The sequence below is a fragment of the Marmota flaviventris genome, chromosome 1 (genome assembly GCF_047511675.1).
Source record: "Marmota flaviventris isolate mMarFla1 chromosome 1, mMarFla1.hap1, whole genome shotgun sequence".
Lineage (NCBI taxonomy): Eukaryota > Metazoa > Chordata > Mammalia > Rodentia > Sciuridae > Marmota > Marmota flaviventris.
This window is the reverse complement of record NC_092498.1, coordinates 39,231,011-39,249,972: the sequence shown is the minus strand read 5'-3', so window position 1 is coordinate 39,249,972 and position 18,962 is coordinate 39,231,011. Positions and strand designations below refer to the sequence as shown.

Sequence of the window (18,962 nt, the reverse complement as noted above, 5' to 3'; positions counted from 1 at the left end):
CCCGCGCTTGCAAGGTAAACAGACCTGTCACAGACTGGCGGGTCAGGCCCAGTGGCCTGCCAGTGTGGTACACACGTCACCCAAACTGGAGTAGGGGCAGAGCAGATCCTTCTCCCACGCCCAGATCAGGCCCTGCCGGTGTGGTGGCCACGTGACCCCAATTGGAGTGGGGGCGGAGCGGAACCGCCACCTGTGCCCGCAGGGAGAGCAGACCTGTGACCAACCTGCAGATCAGGCCCAGGGGTCCGCAGGCGTGGTAGGAGGGGCAGGGCAGATCCGCCGCCCGCGCCTCCAAGGTAGGTAGACCTGCGACAGACCGGCGGATCAGGCCCAGGAACCTGCCGGCGTGGTACACACACCACCCTAATTGGAGTAGGGGCAGAGCAGAGTCGCCGCCTGTGCCAGGAACAGGCCCAGCGACCTGCAGGCGGGGTAGTCACGACACCCCAATTGGAGTAGGGGCAGAGCAGAGCTGCCACCCGTGCCAGAGAGGTGGGCAGATCTGCGACCGACCAGCGGGACAGGCCCAGTGGCCTGCCGGTACGACAGACAAGTCACCCCATTTGGAGTAGGGGCAGAGTAGAGCCGCTGCCCGCGACTGCAGGGTAGGCAAACCTGCAACCGACCGGCGGATCAGGCCCGGTGGCCTGCCGGCGTGGTACACTCGTCACCCCAATTAGAGTAGGGGCAGAACAGAGCCGCCGCCAGCGCCCAGAAGAGGCCCAGTGACCTGCCGGCGTGGTAGCCACGACACCCCAATTGGAATAAGGAGAGAGCAGAGCCGCCGCCCGCGCCTGCAGGAAAGATACGCAAGCAGTATGAAAAGACAAGGAAAGAAAGGACCACAAGCAATGCAGGTCAACGCAACTTTAGAAGAGGTAACAGCTGCAGCAGATGGAATGTCAGATAAAGAATTCAGGATATACATGCTTCAGATGATCTGGAGTATCAAGGAAGACAATAGACAGCAAAATCAGACAATGAAAGATCACTTCGACAATGAATTACGCAAACAAATCCAGGAAGCAAAGGATCAACTATACAGGGAGATAGAGGTTATAAAAAACAAACAAACAGAAATCCTAGAAATGCAGGAAGCAATAAACCAACTTAAAAACTCAATGGAGAATAATACCAGCAGAGTAGAACACTTAGAAGATAGAACATCAGACAATGAAGACAAAGTATTTCAACTGGAAAAGAACATAGACAGCTCAGCAAGACTGTTAAGAAACCATGAGCAGAACATCCAAGAAATATGGGATAACATTAAGAGACCAAACTTAAGAGTCATTGGGATACAGGAAGGTACAGAGCTCCAAACCAAAGGAATCAGCAGTCTAGTCAATGAAATAATACGAGAAAACTTCCCAGACTTGAAGAATGAGACAGAATCCCAAATCCTAGAAGCTTACAGGACGCCGAATGTGCAAAATCATAAGAGATCCACACCTAGACACATTATAATGAAGATGCCCAACATACAGAATAAGGAGAGAATTTTAAAAGCTACAAGAGAAAGGAAGCAGATTACATTTAGGGGTAAGCCAATCAGGATAACAGCTGATCTTTCAACACAGACTCTGAAAGCTAGAAGATCCTGGAATAACATATTTCAAACACTGAAAGAAAATGGGTTCCAACCAAGAATTGTGTATCCAGCGAAATTAAGCTTCAGGATGGAAGATGAAATTAAAACCTTCCACGATAAACAAAAGTTTAAAGAATTCGCAGCTAGAAAACCATCTCTTCAAAACATCCTCAGCAAAACATTACAGGAAGAGGAAATGGAAAATAACAATGAAAACCAACAGTGGGAGGTAGGACAGTAAAGGGGGGGGGAAATAATCAAACAGGAAAACAAACCATGTTTAGTAACAGAAATAAACAAATATGGCTGGAAGAACAACCCATATCTCAATAATAACCCAAAATGTTAATGGCTTAAACTCACCAATTAAGAGACACAGGCTAGTAGAATGGATCACAAAACAAGACCCAACAATATCTGCCTACAGGAGACGCATTTGATAGGAAAAGACATACATAGGCTGAAGGTGAAAGGTTGGGAAAAATCATATCACTCATATGGACTTCGAAAACAAGCAGGAGTGTCCATACTCATATCAAATAAAACAGATTTCAAGCCAAAGTTAATCACAAGGGATAAAGAGGGACACTACATACTGCTTAAGGGAACCATACACCAACAAGACATAACAATCATAAATATTTATGCCACAAACAATGGTGCAGCTATGTTCGTCAAACAAACTCTTCTCAAGTTCGAGAGTCTAATAGACCACCATACCATAATCATGGGAGACTTCAACACACCTCTCTCGCCACTGGACAGATCTTCCAAACAAAAGTTGAATAAGGAAACTATAGAACTCAATAACACAATTAATAACCTAGACTTAATTGACATATATAGAGTATACCACCCAACATCAAGCAGTTACACTTTTTTCTCAGCAGCACATGGATCCTTCTCAAAAATAGATCATATCTTATGTCACAGGGCAACTCTTAGACAATATAAAGGAGTAGAGATAATACCATGCATCTTATCTGATCATAATGGAATGAAACTGAAAATCAACGATAAAAGAAGGAAGGAAAAAGCATACATCACTTGGAGAATGAACAATAGGTTACTGAATGATCAATGGGTTATAGAAGACATCAAGGAGGAAATTAAAAAATTCTTAGAGATAAATGAAAACACAGACACAACATATCGGAATCTATGGGACACATTGAAAGCAGTTCTAAGAGGAAAATTCATTGCTTGGAGTTCATTCCTTAAAAAAAGAAAAAACCAACAAATAAATGATCTCACACTTCATCTCAAAATCCTTGAAAAAGAAGAGCAAAACAACAGCAAAAGAAGTAGAAGACAAGAAATAATTAAAATCAGAGCTGAAATTAATGAAATCGAAACAAAAGAAACAATTGAAAAAATTGACAAAACTAAAAGTTGGTTCTTTGAAAAAATAAACAAAATCGACAGACCCTTAGCGATGCTAGTGAAGAGAAGAAGAGAGAGAACTCAAATTACTAGCATACGGGATGAAAAAGGCAATATCACAACAGACATTTCAGAAATACAGAAGATACTCAAAAACTATTTTGAATCCTTATACTCCAATAAATTAGAAGATAGTGAAGGCATAGATAAATTTCTTAAGTCATATGATCTGCCCAGATTGAGTCAGGAGGATATAGACAACCTAAACAGACCAATATCAATTGAGGAAATAGAAGAAACCATCAAAAGACTACCAACTAAGAAAAGCCCAGCACCGGATGGGTATACAGCAGAGTTTTACAAAACCTTTAAAGAATAACTAACACCAATACTTTTCAAGCTACTTCAGGAAATAGAAAAAGAGGGAGAACTTCCAAATTCATTCTATGAGGCCAACATCACCCTGATACCTAAACCAGACAAAGACACTTCAAAGAAAGAAATCTACAGACCAATATCTCTAATGAATCTAGATGCAAAAATCCTCAATAAAATTCTGGCGAATCGGATACAAAAACATATCAAAAAAATTGTGCACCATGATCAAGTAGGATTCATCCCTGGGATGCAAGGCTGGTTCAATATACGGAAATCAATAAATGTTATTCACCACATCAATAGACTTAAAAATAAGAACCATATGATCATCTCGATAGATGCGGAAAAAGCATTCGACAAAGTACAGCATCCCTTTATGTTCAAAACTCTAGAAAAACTAGGGATAACAGGAACATACCTCAATATTGTAAAAGCAATCTATGCTAAGCCTCAGGCTAGCATCATTCTGAATGGAGAAAAACTGAAGGCATTCCCTCTAAAATCTGGAACAAGACAGGGATGCCCTCTCTCCACTTCTGTTCAACATAGTTCTCGAAACACTGGCCAGAGCAATTAGACAGACGAAAGAAATTAAAGGCATCAAAATAGGAAAAGAAGAACTTAAATTATCACTATTTGCAGATGATATGATTCTATACCTAGCAGACCCAAAAGGCTCTACAAAGAAACTATTAGAGCTAATAAATGAATTCAGCAAAGTGGCAGGATATAAAATCAACACGCATAAATCAAAGGCATTCCTGTATATCAGCGACAAATCCTCTGAAATGGAAATGAGGACAACCACTCCATTCACAATATCTTCAAAAAAAATAAAATACTTGGGAATCAACCTAACAAAAGAGGTGAAAGACTTATAGAGTGAAAACTACAGAACCCTAAAGAGAGAAATAGAAGAAGATCTCAGAAGATGGAAAAATATACCCTGTTCATGGATAGGCAGAACTAACATCATCAAAATGGCGATATTACCAAAAGTTCTCTATAGGTTTAATGCAATGCCAATCAAAATCCCAACGGCATTTCTTGTAGAAATAGAGAAAGCAATCATGAAATTCATATGGAAAAATAAAAGACCCAGAATAGCAAAAACAATGCTAAGCAGGAAGTGTGAATCAGGCGGTATAGCGATACCAGACTTCAAACTATACTACAGAGCAATAGTAACAAAAACAGCATGGTACTGGTACCAAAACAGGCGGGTGGATCAATGGTACAGAATAGAGGACACAGAAACCAATCCACAAAACTACAACTATCTTATATTTGATAAAGGGGCTAAAAGCATGCAATGGAGGAAGGATAGCATCTTCAACAAATGGTGCTGGGAAAACTGGAAATCCATATGCAAAAAAATGAAACTGAATCCCTTTCTCTCGCCATGCACAAAAGTGAATTCAAAATGGATCAAGGAGCTTGATATCAAATCAGACACACGCCGTCTGATAGAAGAAAAAGTTGGCTACGATCTACAGTCGGTGGGGTCGGGCTCCAAATTCCTCAATAGGACACCCATAGCACAAAAGTTAATAACTAGAATCAACAAATGGGACTTACTCAAACTGAAAAGTTTTTTCTCAGCAAAAGAAACAATAAGAGAGGTAAATAGGGAGCCTACACCCTGGGAACAAATCTTTACTCCTCACACTTCAGATAGAGCCCTAATATCCAGAGTATACAAAGAACTCAAAAAATTAGACAATAAGAGAACAAACAACCCAATCAACAAATGGGCCAAGGACCTGAACAGACACCTCTCAGAGGAGGACATACAGTCAATCAACAAGTACATGAAAAAATGCTCACCATCTCTAGCTGTCAGAGAAATGCAAATCAAAACCACCCTAAGATACCATCTCACTCCAGTAAGATTGGCAGCCATTAGGAAGTCAAACAACAACAAGTGCTGGCAAGGATGTGGGGAAAAAGGTACACTTGTACATTGCTGGTGGGACTGCAGATTGGTGCAGCCAATTTGGAAAGCAGTATGGAGATTTCTTGGAAAGCTGGGAATGGAGCCACCATTTGACCCAGCTATTCCCCTTCTTGGTCTATTCCCTAAAGACCTAAAAAGAGCATGCTACAGGGACACTGCTACATCGATGTTCATAGCAGCACAATTCACAATAGCAAGACTGTGGAACCAACCTAGATGCCCTTCAATAGACGAATGGATAAAAAAAATGTGGCATTTATACACAATGGAGTATTACTCTGCATTAAAAAATGACAAAATCATAGAATTTGCAGGGAAATGGATGGCTTTAGAGCAGATTATGCTAAGTGAAGCTAGCCAATCCCTAAAAAACAAATGCCAAATGTCTTCTTTGATATAAGGAGAGTAACTAAGATCAGAGTAGGGACGAAGAGCAGGAGAAGAAGATTAACATTTAACAGGGATGAGAGGTGGGAGGGAAAGGGAGAGAGAAGGGAAATTGCATGGAAATGGAAGGAGACCCTCAGGGTTATACAGTGGAGGGGGTAGAGAGAGAGGAGGGGAGGGGAGGGAGAGGTGGGAGGGGGGAGGGTGGAGGATGGGAAAGGCAGCGGAGCACAACAGACACTAGTATGGCAATATGTAAATCAATGGATGTGTAACTGATGTGATTCTGTAATCTGTGTATGGGGTGAAGGTGGGAGTTCATAATCCACTTGAATCAAAGTGTGGAATATGATATGTCAAGAAATTTGTAATGTTTTGAACAACCAGCAATAAAAAATTTAAAAAAATAAAAAATAAAAAAAACTACTGCACAGCTAAAACAATCAACAAGGTGAAGCAAAAAATATCTGCAAATTATACCTCTGACAGGGGTTGATATTCAGGATACAGATGGAATTCTAAAACCTCCATAGAAAAAATTTAAAATTAAAATTAAAAAAATTAAAAGTGAGCAATGGGCTTAATTATACATTTCTCACAAGAAGACAAAAAAATAAGTATACATAAAAATATGCAATATCACTAATCATCAGAAAAATATAAATTAATACCTCAGTGAGCTATTATCTCACTCCAGTAAGAACAGAAATATTATGAAAAAACTGAAACTAACAAGTCCTGGTGAGGAAATAGAAAAAAGGAAACCCTTACAAAATATAATTGGAAATATAAATTAATAAAACCGCTACAGAAAACAGTATAGAGCCTGGACATATAGCTCAGTGGTAAAGTATTTGTGGAGCATGTGTGAGGCCTTGGGTTCAATCCCCAACACCACAAAGAAAAACATATATAGTAATAAAAAAAAAAGAAAGAGTAAAGAAAACAGTATAGAGATTCCTCAAAAACCCCAAAATTAACTCCCATTTGATCTAACAATTCCACTCCTGGCTACATATCCAAAATAAATGGAGTCAGCATACAAAAGAGATATCTGAATGCACATGTTTATTGCAGCACCGTTCACAATACACAAGATACAGATTAAGCCTAGGTGCTTGTCATATATATGTATATATCTACATATATCTATACATCTTTATTGGTATATATACAACACAAGGGAGTATTTATTCAACCATAAATGAGAATGAAATCCTATCATATACAGTAAAATGGATGGAACTGGAAGATATTAAGCAAAACTAGTCAGAAACAGAAAGACAAGTACTGGCGGCTAGGGCTAGGGCTCAGCGGTAGTGCACTTGCCTACTAGCATGCATGAGGCACTGGGTTCGATTCTCAGCACCACATACAAATAAATAAAATAAAAGTCCATCAACAACCAAAAAAAAAAGACAAGTACTGTATGTTCTCTCTCATATATGATAGGGGGTGGGGACTGTTAATCTGAAAGTCGAAGAGGGATTACTAATAGGGACAATTCCCTAGTATTTCCAGGGAGGCTGGAGGGATATGAGAGTAGAAGAAGGGTCAATGAACGTATCAATTTACAACAGATGCCTGTGTAAAGATATCAAAGTGAATCCCATTAATGTACCCATTAATCCCATTAATGGACACGATTCATATGTGCTAATAATAATAAATAAAATGAAAAATATTTCAGAGCATTTGAAATATTTGGAATTTTCATACAGGTGATGTCAACTATACTACCAACAAATTAATTATACAACACAATCACCTAAAAAGATGAAAAACTAATCTGTTTCCTTATTTATGAGTCACATATTAGCTAGCTCTCAAAAAGCTTAAAAGCATCACACTTAAAAGCATCATTTTTGTCTTCCCTTCTTTCATAAAAATGGGACTCCAACTTGAATGGGTAAGTTTGTGGAATAAAATAAGTAATCATTAGCAAATGCTCAAAAATATTTGAAACTTGAACTCCTATCAAACAGTCTAATGAATTATATAAGAAAATTGTTACATGAGCTTACGAACACAATTTCTTTTTTTTTTCTTAAATGGCATTACTATTCAGCTTGATCATCTTACTTGTCTGCCTTGACTCAGAAAGACTTTTTAGTTGTTTTTAAAAATCAAAGATACCTTAGAAAGAAGGTATTTGCCATTAATGCATCGATTCATCTGCAGCAGAGGCCCCATCATGAACCTTTACTATCTTGAAGCACTTAGTAGGACTAATGCTGTACCCTTCCAGGAATTTCTGTGCATTTGAACAATGACTCAACTGGGAATAAACTCTCCAAGTTAATAGTCCCAGGGAACAGACTGATTAAAAAACAATAGGACATACAAGAAGATTACATTTTGAACTTTAAATGGTATTAGCCCCCAACAGACTCAGGCTGGAATCCTGAAGGAAGAAGCTATAGTAAAAAAAGTTGCTTTACTATTACAGATGTAGGACATTGAAACCACAAGGTATCAACACTCTCAAAGCAGATGAGGAACAATATATTCTAATACCTCCAGTGACTAGGCAACTAACTGAAATGAGTAAATGCTTTGGGAAAGGACTGTGGGGAACTGAAAATTACAGGCCTTACCTGTAGGTGACAGCCCTATTCAGTTCCAGTATTTTGTTGTCCCATGAGAGTGAAACCCTAGTGCAGCTAGAATTTTGTATTCTTCAAAATAAGTTCCAAATTCAAACTATGTACAATTAAATCTCCCAGAGTCTAAATGTTGGGAACCAATTCAATTTCTTAAAACCATTGGGCTGGGGGCTGGGGATATGGCTCAAGTGGTAGTGCACTTGTCTAGTATGCATGAGGCACTGGGTTCGATTCTCAGCACCACATAAAAATAAAATAAAGATATTGTGTCCACCTAAAACTAAAAAATAAATATTAAAAAAAAAAAAAAAAACATTGGGCTGGCCTTAAAAACTACATCCATGATCAATAACCATGACCTAAGAAGTAGACCTAAAGCCAGGTATAATGATGCACACCAGTAATCCCAGACTAGGGAGGCTAAAACAGGAGGATCATAAATTCACGGCCAGCCTCAGCAACTTAGTGAGACCCTGTCTGAAAATTAAAAAAATAAAATACAAACAACTGGGAATGTAGTTCAGTGGTAAAACGTTCACTCACCATTCACACACACACACACAAAAAAAAAAAAAAGAGGAGAAAAAGAAAAGTAGACCTAAGAATGGCCTAAAATACAGAGACTGTAGTCTCAGCATAAACCACCAACCCTAACAACCATAGCCATTCCTGCATAAAACATCAGCAATGACACTTATAAAATAGCCATAATATATTTGTGATCATCAGTGGTGATAGATACAACAACCTAGGCAACATTCCTGTTAGGTTGATATTCCCTTCACTCTGTACACACTCCTGGAAATCTGAACAATATCTGGAAAAGAAAAAACAAGTCTGAACCCAACTGGTGTTGCTATAACAGAATATCTGACAACAGGTAATATATAATGTTTGGCTAGAGAGCCAAAACTGGCAAGAATCTCCTGGTTACATCACAGCATGCAGAGAACTGGAAGGAGAAATGCAGAAGGGGGCATATGTGTAATAGATTGAGCTAAGAGCCAAACTTGCCTTATAACAACCCATTGATAACATGAATCCATTCATGAAAATGGAACATACCTGATCTGATTACTTTTTACTAGCCCCAACTTCTTAAAGGTCCCATAACTTCAACTCTGCCACACTGAGGACCAAGCTTCCAGCACATGAACCTCATGGGACAAACTATATCCAGACCACAATACATATATATATACAATAATGTTGACCATTCTCAGTTTATATTCACTACCACTAATATCAAATGGTCCCTTACTGCTGACAAACAGATGTGCAGGTACATACATTTATACAAACCTATGTGTACGTGTATGTACCTATATATATGTATGTGTGTGTATGTATGGATACACACACACATACACATACACATATATATGTATGTATGCATGTAAATATACGTATTTTTTTACAAACATATTTTCTTAGTCCATATACTCTCCGAAATAAAAATATTTTATGCTATTCTACCTCTCCATAAATCCCCAACTCCTCCCCATGCCATTATCTGCTAATAGCTTGGATGCTTATTTCACTGAGAAAATAAGAAACTTTCCAAAAATAACTTCACATGTTCCAACCACCACATCTAACAACCTATATCTGCACCTTTATACCTTCTTTTCCCTTAAGTTACTAAGACTACTCAATTTATCTATTCAATCATTCTACTTGGGACTGGATATCATCCCCTCTAACCTTGTACTCAAATCCCTGGATACATAGGTGGGTATGGTGGCACATGCCTGTAATCCCAGCAACTCAGGAGGCTGAGGCAGGAAGATCATTACTTCAAGGCCAGCCTCTACAACTTCACAAGACCCTGCCTTCCCCACCAGAAAAAAAAAAAAAAAAAAAAAAAAGCCAGGGATATAGAGCTCCTAGGTTCAATACCTAGTACCAAAAAAAGCCCTTGCTCCAGCAACTATTCTTCTTTCTTTCCTACATTAATTGTCAACTCTCCCTTTCCACTGGGTCATCTCCATCAGTATATAACATGCTATACAGTGTCTACATGTCACAGGCAGCCTCTAGGATAGCCCTCAGCAATCAGCACCTCCTGGTATTTGCACTCTTGGAATGTCTTCTCCCACATTTGATTAGGGTTGGTTTGTGTGAACAACAAAACACATCAAGAAATGATACATGTCCCAAAATACTAGTTCTTTCATACAATTACTTCCATCTCTTTTTCTCTTTGATCACTCATTCCTAAAGCCAACAGCCCTGTCCCGAGGACATTCAGGCAGCATATAAAGAAGCAAACGTGGTGAAATCTCTGGCCAACAGTAACCAAAGAATTGAGGCCTACCAACTATGTAAGTGAACCTGAAAGCAAACGGTTCAGCACAATCAAGTCCTAAAATGACTACAGCCTGAGCTGATGGTTTTTATGTATAACTCTGTGAGAGATCCTATGCAAGAACCACCCAACTAATTGCTCACACAAGTAATAAATGCTTGTTAAGTTATTCTATTAGGGGATTATCCTTGACACAGCAACTAATAACAAATACAACATAAGAAGAAAAAATCCCAACCTTGATTTCATACCCCTTTTATCTAAGATCCCATTTCCTTGCTTCTCTTTTGTAGAAAAACTCATAGAAATTACTAAATACACAAAAGGCCCCAAAGAGTCAGGATTCAATATGCATGAGACATGAAGAACCTCATTTTTATAAGACTTTTAATCTGGCCATACATCAGTGATACATATTCTGGGCATCATGCATCCACTGCCTAAGAAACAAATAAAACTCAAGGCTGTTCAACAAGTTAATTAGAGAGTCAAAGCTGTGGTCAGATATACTTATCCCTGTATCTTCCTGATGGTATGTATCAACTCAGGATACACTGGGTTCTGATCTTTATAAGCACAGCATCAGCAAGGAAGGCTGATAAAGCAAAAAAAAACAACCAAAAAAAAAAAAAAAACAGGACATACAAACACTGTTACCCCAGGATTTAGGTAGCATGTATGATACACTACTGGTATCATACCCTAAGTGTGTTAATTTACTCCCATCTTTCCCTTGCTTCTTTATGTATATTTTTCATTTGTTTAGGCACTTTGTGACTGAGTCTATTTTCCCATAACCTCTAGGATAGTTTGCCTGGTGCTGTACTTGAACTCTACCATTGTATTAGGGCAGTTTCTCAAATGACAAGAGTCCCATATCTGACTCTAAAAACATTATTATACATAGTCACTCACTTTCTCTTTCTGAAACATTCTTCTCTAGTCATCATTCATGGTTCTCCTTCTGGCCATGTGTTTCCCATATTCCATGAAGAGCTAGGATTACTGTGTTATATATACTTACTTCCTAAATATCACATTCAGTCTTAAAACTTTATGTACATCTGCAGGCTGATGAGTCCCAAATTTATATCTCTAATCCTAACATTTTACCTAAACTCCACACTGTTTAAAATTAAAACTTTACTATCTACTATTCTTCTCTCAGGTCACTGCAGGGGTCTCCTAAGCAGCCTCCCAGATTCCCACCTTAAATCCACTTCAATCTATTTTCAATCCAGCAGACAAGAGTGATTCTTCCCAAACAAATCAAATCATGTTAACCTCTGTTCAAAACTCCTATCTATCATAGTGAAATCTAAAATCAGTACCATGACCTGCAAGGTCCCATCTGGTTTATTCTTATCCCTATTCCCATCACTAATCAGCTTGCTCTCTCAGTTTTAGCCTCACTAACCTCTGTACCAATACACAAACATTTCAGGAATGTTCCCACTTCAAGACCTTTCCACTCTATTCCCCAAATATTCACATGATTTGCTTCTTCACTTTCACTAGTCAACTATCACCTTGTCTGAGAACACTTACTGCCTTTTATAAATACAAACTCCTGGGCTGGGGTTGTGGCTCAGAGGTAGAGAGCTTACCTAGCATGTGTGAGGCCCTGGGTTCAATTCTCAGCACCATATAAATAAAAATAAAGGTCTGTTGACAACTAAAAAAATATTTTAAAAAGATATTTAAAATAAATAAGTAAATAAATACAAACTCCTTTCAATCCATACAACCATCCCATCCACCCATCCCCTCTACCCCTTGCCCTGCTTTACTTTTCTCCAGTTCACAACCACTATCTGATATTTATTGATTTATTTGTTTACTATCCATAAGGTCAACAATTTGTATATGCTACTTGTAAATGCTATTTCATATGCATAAAATTTATAGGATTTCAGGCATACTGAAGATACTTAACATACATTACTAAAAAAATAAATAGTAACAGCAACAGAAGACATTCTCACAGTCAGCTTCAGTTCCATGGGGTCCATATGAGGGCAAAAGGAACTATGTGAGGTTAGAGCTGTAATACCAGAAAGGCAGGTAAGGGCAAAACCACAGAAATACTGCTTCATGGTAGTCATGGCTCTGATAAGAACAAATTAACTGATAAGAAAAAATAGCTTTGCCACAGAGAAACCAGAAAAATACTCTCTCAATCAACTGATCAAAATAATATCACTAGTAATTCCATAAATAAAAATATTTTATGCTTCCTAATATTATACACTTCGAAAATAACTTCTATGGCATTTATTTAGCTAGATATAGCAGTATTGGCACAACTGGCAAACTCTGAATATAGTCTGTAAATTAGGTACAATACTCAATCAATGCTGATTTTTTGATTTTGATAATGTAAAAGAATCTCCCGTTAAGAAATATACAAACACTGAAATACTAAGAGTGAGAAAACAATATTATGTCTGCAGTTTAATCTCTTAGAAATGAGGGGGAAAAATGTTGCATGAGAAAAAAGATAAAATAAATAGAGTAAAATGAAATTTTAAGAAATCACAGTGAAAAACACATGAGAATTGTTTATATTATCCAGGTAATAATTCTGTAAGTCAGAAATTATGTCAAAGTAAAATTTTTAATGAAAAAATAAAAGTTTCAAAATTTATAATTATAATTAAAGAACAAATTCAATATATTATAGTAGCTCCTGTCTCAGAGTTTAAAATAAATAATCTAGATCTTTCAAATTCAAAATTAAGAAGTATGACTATAAAAGAAGAAACTTAGAATCTAAGTTTTTAATAATATTTTCTATTTAACTAATATACTAGACTTTTTTCCTATTTCTAAATTTTACTTAAGAACTAAAATAAATTATATCACTAAGGAAAATGTCATTACACTAGCCTTTAAAAAATACTTATCTTCCCATATTTCTATTTTAATTATTTTTAACACATTTTAAATTAAAACAATCACAAAAATAATATTCACCATGCTACAAGGATCCAGTATGTATTATTTCAACCAAATTATCATAAAATATTGTAGAAAAACCTTTGAATAGTACCAATGTAAAAGAGCTGATTTTAGCTATTTAAACAGTATCAGCCATTTCTTTAAAAAAAGAAAAAAGAAAAATTACCTTCATGAACTGTAATGCCACAATTGTCACACTGAATTATTTCATCAGCATCCTCACTATTATCTCCAAGACAAACACAGCAAATCAGAATATGGTCCATTTTTTGAGAACTCCAGTTTTGACTCTTCTCAAGAATCAGCGAGTCCTAATATTAAAATATATCAGAAGATAATTACACTTAAAAATAATTTTAATAAATAAAATTATCACTTTAAACTATTTTAAAACATTATTTTTGCACTTTCAAATTTATGTCACATTCTCCATTCTTTTAGTAACTTCAAAGTATGCTACATTTGAAAAGTATACCTCTTTGTCAAAGGACCCTATAAGTACCCTCTCTCTTAGTTTCATATTTCTAAGTTCCATTATTCTCCCTCCTCTGAGAAATGAAAAAGCAAGCATGCAAATAACTTATGTGCTTTGTTATTCTGCTTTTCCCTTAAACTAAAAGAAAGGAAAATTAATTCACAAGTGATTACTAATCCTATACATGGATTTAAAAAGTATAAGAAATAGTTCCTACACTTTGGGAGTTTTTAACTCTGCCTAGGAAAGACAAGACAAACATATATGAAACAGGAAGAAATAAGTTAAAGGCAACACATAAGCAAGTATGCATGTGATGGCTAAGTTATAGTCTATATACTCCATTACTTACTAGGAAATTCAGAAATTCCAGAATTATTGTACTGGGTCAATCAGAGCCTAGCTAGGCATAGCTGAATATATAGATACAAAAAAAAAAAAACATCTAAAAAAGGATCCAGGGTAACTAGCTAACATAAGAGTCAGAGTATTCTACTAAGTTTATGTCAAGAAATATCTAGTGCAAACTGGTAATAAAGACACTGGCTAGTTATAATACAAAGGAGAAAGGAAGGTTTAATAGTAGATGAATAAAAAAATAAATATTCCAAAAAAATAGCAGAGTCTGCTTCTTTTAATTTAAATCTTCTGCATCATGGATTTAAATTTCAATAAGAAAATGTTTCTTATCATATTTAATATATTGAGCTTAACATTATATATAATAAATGATGAAACTTTGCTGTATGTATTTTATTTATGAACCTAACTATATTCAAAAATATCATTAAAAAATTAGTTCCAGGGGCTAGGGTTGTGGCTCAGAGATAGAGTGCTTGCCTAGCATGCGTGAGGCACTGGGTTCAATCCTCAGCACCAGGTAAAAATAAAATAAAGGTATTGTGCCCACCCACAACTAAAAAAATAAATGTTGAAAAAAAAATTAGTTCCATACCATACACTCACTAAATATATTTGGTTTCATATTAATATTTTTATATTATTTTAAACTCTGCCAAACAATATTCAAAGGTAACATTTGGGATTTTAACAGCAGTTTTTAAGTCATTATTGAAAACATTTGAAGGTCACTACAATTATTTCAATATATTTTGTGCATAACATCTAAAATTGACCTGTAAAACAAATCAGAAAAGAATTCAAAAGTCAACAAGGAGGTAATGTCATTTCCTTTAAGAATTCTACTGCTTCAAAATTTTATACTTTTTCCTTTTTATTAAAAAACCAAAAAAAATTAATTTGGAGTTAATAAATGGATAGCAAATAAAGGTTTAAAAAAAAAGTCCTTGAGAAAATTCACGTGTTTTATAGTACTTTGGCACAACAAACAAACAAAAACCTGCCTAAATTTTCATATCTTTAATATGCTTCCAAGATAACAGCATTTGACTTAAAAGTAAAGTAATGTTAGGTTTCATCCTCAGCTCTAATAGCTGTTGAACCATAAAAGTTGAAATTTTCCCATCTGTAAAATGAGGATGAAAAAAATCAGATCTCATGAGGCTGTTATGTGAATTAATGAAGCAATATGTAACATGAACATTTCAGGCAAATACTAGGCACTCAATAAATGTCCATTCTCTTCCTCCTTTCCTCTGCACTTCTTTATTCTTTAGGTGGTTGAAAAACAGAAATATAAACTGATAATTTATTATACTGGGGTGTCTCTTAGAACCCCAAAAGAAAATTTACAAGCCTCACAGAGCACTGCAAATTTAAATATCAGCTCTATGATAAGTCCAAAAAAGAAGTTTTTCTTAGACTATCACAATAGAGATTTTTTTTAAAAATCAGACTAAGAAACAACCTAGTGAACAATCAGTTTAATAACCAAGAGGGTATTCATGTTAATGAACTCTGTCAACATTTCTCTGGTGGAATTACAACAAATTATCAGCCCTGAAAAAAATGGTTTGCTCATATGGCAAAAAGTAAATTTCTAGAGTCAGAAAAAACACCATTAATGGGCGTCTCTAATTCCTTTATTTTTTTTGCTCAAAAAATAATGAATATCTAAATTATAAATCTAGACCAATTTCTTTCTGCACACACTGTCTCTTAGAGAAAACAAAATTAAGTGGTATTTCTGGCCTCTGATGCCCATCACGTAGATTCTTACCAGAACTGTAATGCAAAGAGAAAACTACAGTCCCACAATATTTACCTAAACAAATAGCTGGCAGACAATGCTTCAATAAGAAAATCTAAGTACATCCTCCTGAAAAAATTATGATCTAACTTTTCTTTAACATATCAAATATAGATTTAAGCACACTTGTGATCAAATGAACATAAAACCCAAGTTATTATTAATTTTTCTTAGCATTTTTTTTTTTTGAGACAGGGTCTTGCTGTTGTTTAAGGCTTCACTAAGTCACTGAGGCTGGCCTCAAACTTGTGATCTTCCTGCCTCAGCCTCCCGAGTTGCTGGGATTACATGCATGTGCCACCATACCTGGCTTCTGTCAGTATCTCCCTGAAGATGGCTATCCTCTTTCAAGTTTCTAGAGAAAATAGGTAAGCTAAAATTTTTAACACAAAATTTTTATAATATGGCTTTACATAAAAATAGAAATCAGGAAAATGGGTATGGAATGGCAAAAGGGTATCACCCAAAAAATAATTCTAATAGAATAATTTAATGGAATACAATTACTATAGGAAAAGAGTAAATGGGGCACTATAATAATAAATCGGAGACTACTTAATTTCACTTTTTTCCATTGGCATTTAAAATTTATTTCAAAAGTTATAATATTACCCAGTGTTCTCCACAGGTTTTAAATGTTTTCTGTTCATTTATACATATATTCCATAGAGATGATTGTAAATGATTATAAATGATACAATGGGCTAATATAGGGGAGCTAACATGATGGGTGCTAATGTTTAATGGAAGGAAATTCCACTATACGTCAGAATTAGAAGTTTAGAAAAAATTAATATAACAAAAGCCTGACCAATCACTCTTCCTCAAAGTTTCAAAAAACATTAAATTCTTAAGACTCCCCAAAAATATTTGTACAATGTTACAAAAACTGATTTTTATCCAGGACTTAGAGCAATTTGTTTTACCATGAAATCTGTAAAAAGGCAACTGATTAATAAGTAAGACATTCCAAATAAAAGCAACTATTGATAAATTTTGGCAAATTTATATATATATATATATATATATATATATATATATATATATATATATAAAAATTAGCAAAAATCTGATGACAATGGCCATTAAAGGTAAGATCTTTTTATGACAAAAAAAAAATCTATTAAGCAAAGAATATAAGGTTACATTTATAAGATAGTAATCTAAAATCCAAATCATCTCCAAAGCTAAATATCATTTAGAGTTATTCTTCATTTTTCCAAACAAAACAAAAAGCTTCCATTTTTATTGACATGATCTTCTCTGTTACATTAATTCTCATCCAAATCTGTCGTTTTAAAGTCATAAAAGTGAGAACTATTTTCTGAAAATGCTACATCACCCCCTTCAATAAACTTACCACATAAGATTTTAGTCTACTAAAGAGAATCAAGTGAATAATCAAAATAATTGTAATGAATCTCAAATGGTTAAAGAAAAAACACTGAAAAGGACACAGTATTTACTAAACACACATATCCCAAGGAGATTCTTCAGACTGTGTTAAATGCAAACAATACTCAATTCTACAGCAGCAGTCCTCAAGGTGTCACCCTGGAAACTCTCTTTCAGGGGGTCTAGGAGGTGAAGGCTGTTTTCCTAACAATGCTAGGTTTATCTGTCCTTTTCACTCCTATCATAGGTGTAGGAAGTTTTCCAGAAGCTACATGAAGAGAAACGATGTCATTAATATGACAACTTGTATACATCTGCATGTCTTGTTTTTTGAAATTTTTAAGTTCTAATTTGAAAGAGTAAATATCAACAGATATAATCTAAACAAATAATAATAGGGTTCCTCAATAATTTTTAAGAGTATAAAGGGGTCCTGAGACCAAAACATTTATGAGAACCACTGCTCTACAGTATTTCAGGGCCTGAAGGCACAGGTATGTTAAGGCATTACAAACAATAGTTATAAAGGGCCCTGCTCAAAAAAATGTTAAGTTCCCCTAAGAAAATTCAAAATTGTGAAAAATTCAGGACATCATTTACATACAAATGATGGCCACAAACACTTCTCTAAAAATGCACTTGACACAGTAGCCAAGAAAAAGTCTACCTGCATATAAACTAAATATAGTATTCTATTTTATATTTCTAAAGACACATCTTCAGCTATCTCTACTACAAAATGGTATCTGAAAACTTAAAACTAAAAGCAGAGAAAAATAAAACTTCAAATACCAAATATGTATTTATTAACTATCTAATGCATATTTAGCAATTATCACTTCCTAAGATAACCAGGAAAACGAAGACATAAGCAGTGGCTATAAGGCAACAGGGATTAACTTCAGTCATCTTTTTTACAAAATCAGTATCATATGAATAGAAAATTCAGTAGTATAAGTAACAGTCTACATTGACTAGTTTTTTAATTAAATTTTAATGCCTAGTTTGAATGATATAATTTAAATAGAACTAGAATCATCAAAAATTTGAGGGGCAAACACTGTTATCAAACTTTTAGGTAGAATGTTAGTCTAAGAGAAATTAACTTTCTATAAATTCTTTTACTTGGGCGCATCTCCAAGATGTGCTTTAGAATTTCATTCCTGAGTTGTCTTTAGGGACTATTAATCTAAACCTATAAGGTCTCTTCTACTAGGAAAAACAAAAAACCAGAACAGCACATGTGGTCTTTAAATGCAACATAATCTAAAATCTCTTAAGCAACAGGTTATGAATTACAGGTTATTAACAGAGTATATACACACTTTATGTAGCAAATTTCTAAATATAT

General features: G+C 35.5%; 1 protein-coding gene across 2 annotated transcripts in view; it reads right to left on the bottom strand.

The window, feature by feature from the left end:
- The window catches only part of Phf14 (PHD finger protein 14), a 186,574-nt gene that overhangs the window by 156,543 nt on the left and 11,069 nt on the right, over positions 1-18,962 (bottom strand). For both annotated transcript variants that reach the window (XM_027926462.2, XM_027926463.2), the window contains exon 4: positions 13,738-13,882. In XM_027926462.2, the coding sequence (XP_027782263.1) occupies positions 13,738-13,882 (145 nt within the window). The remainder of the gene's footprint in view (positions 1-13,737; positions 13,883-18,962) is intronic.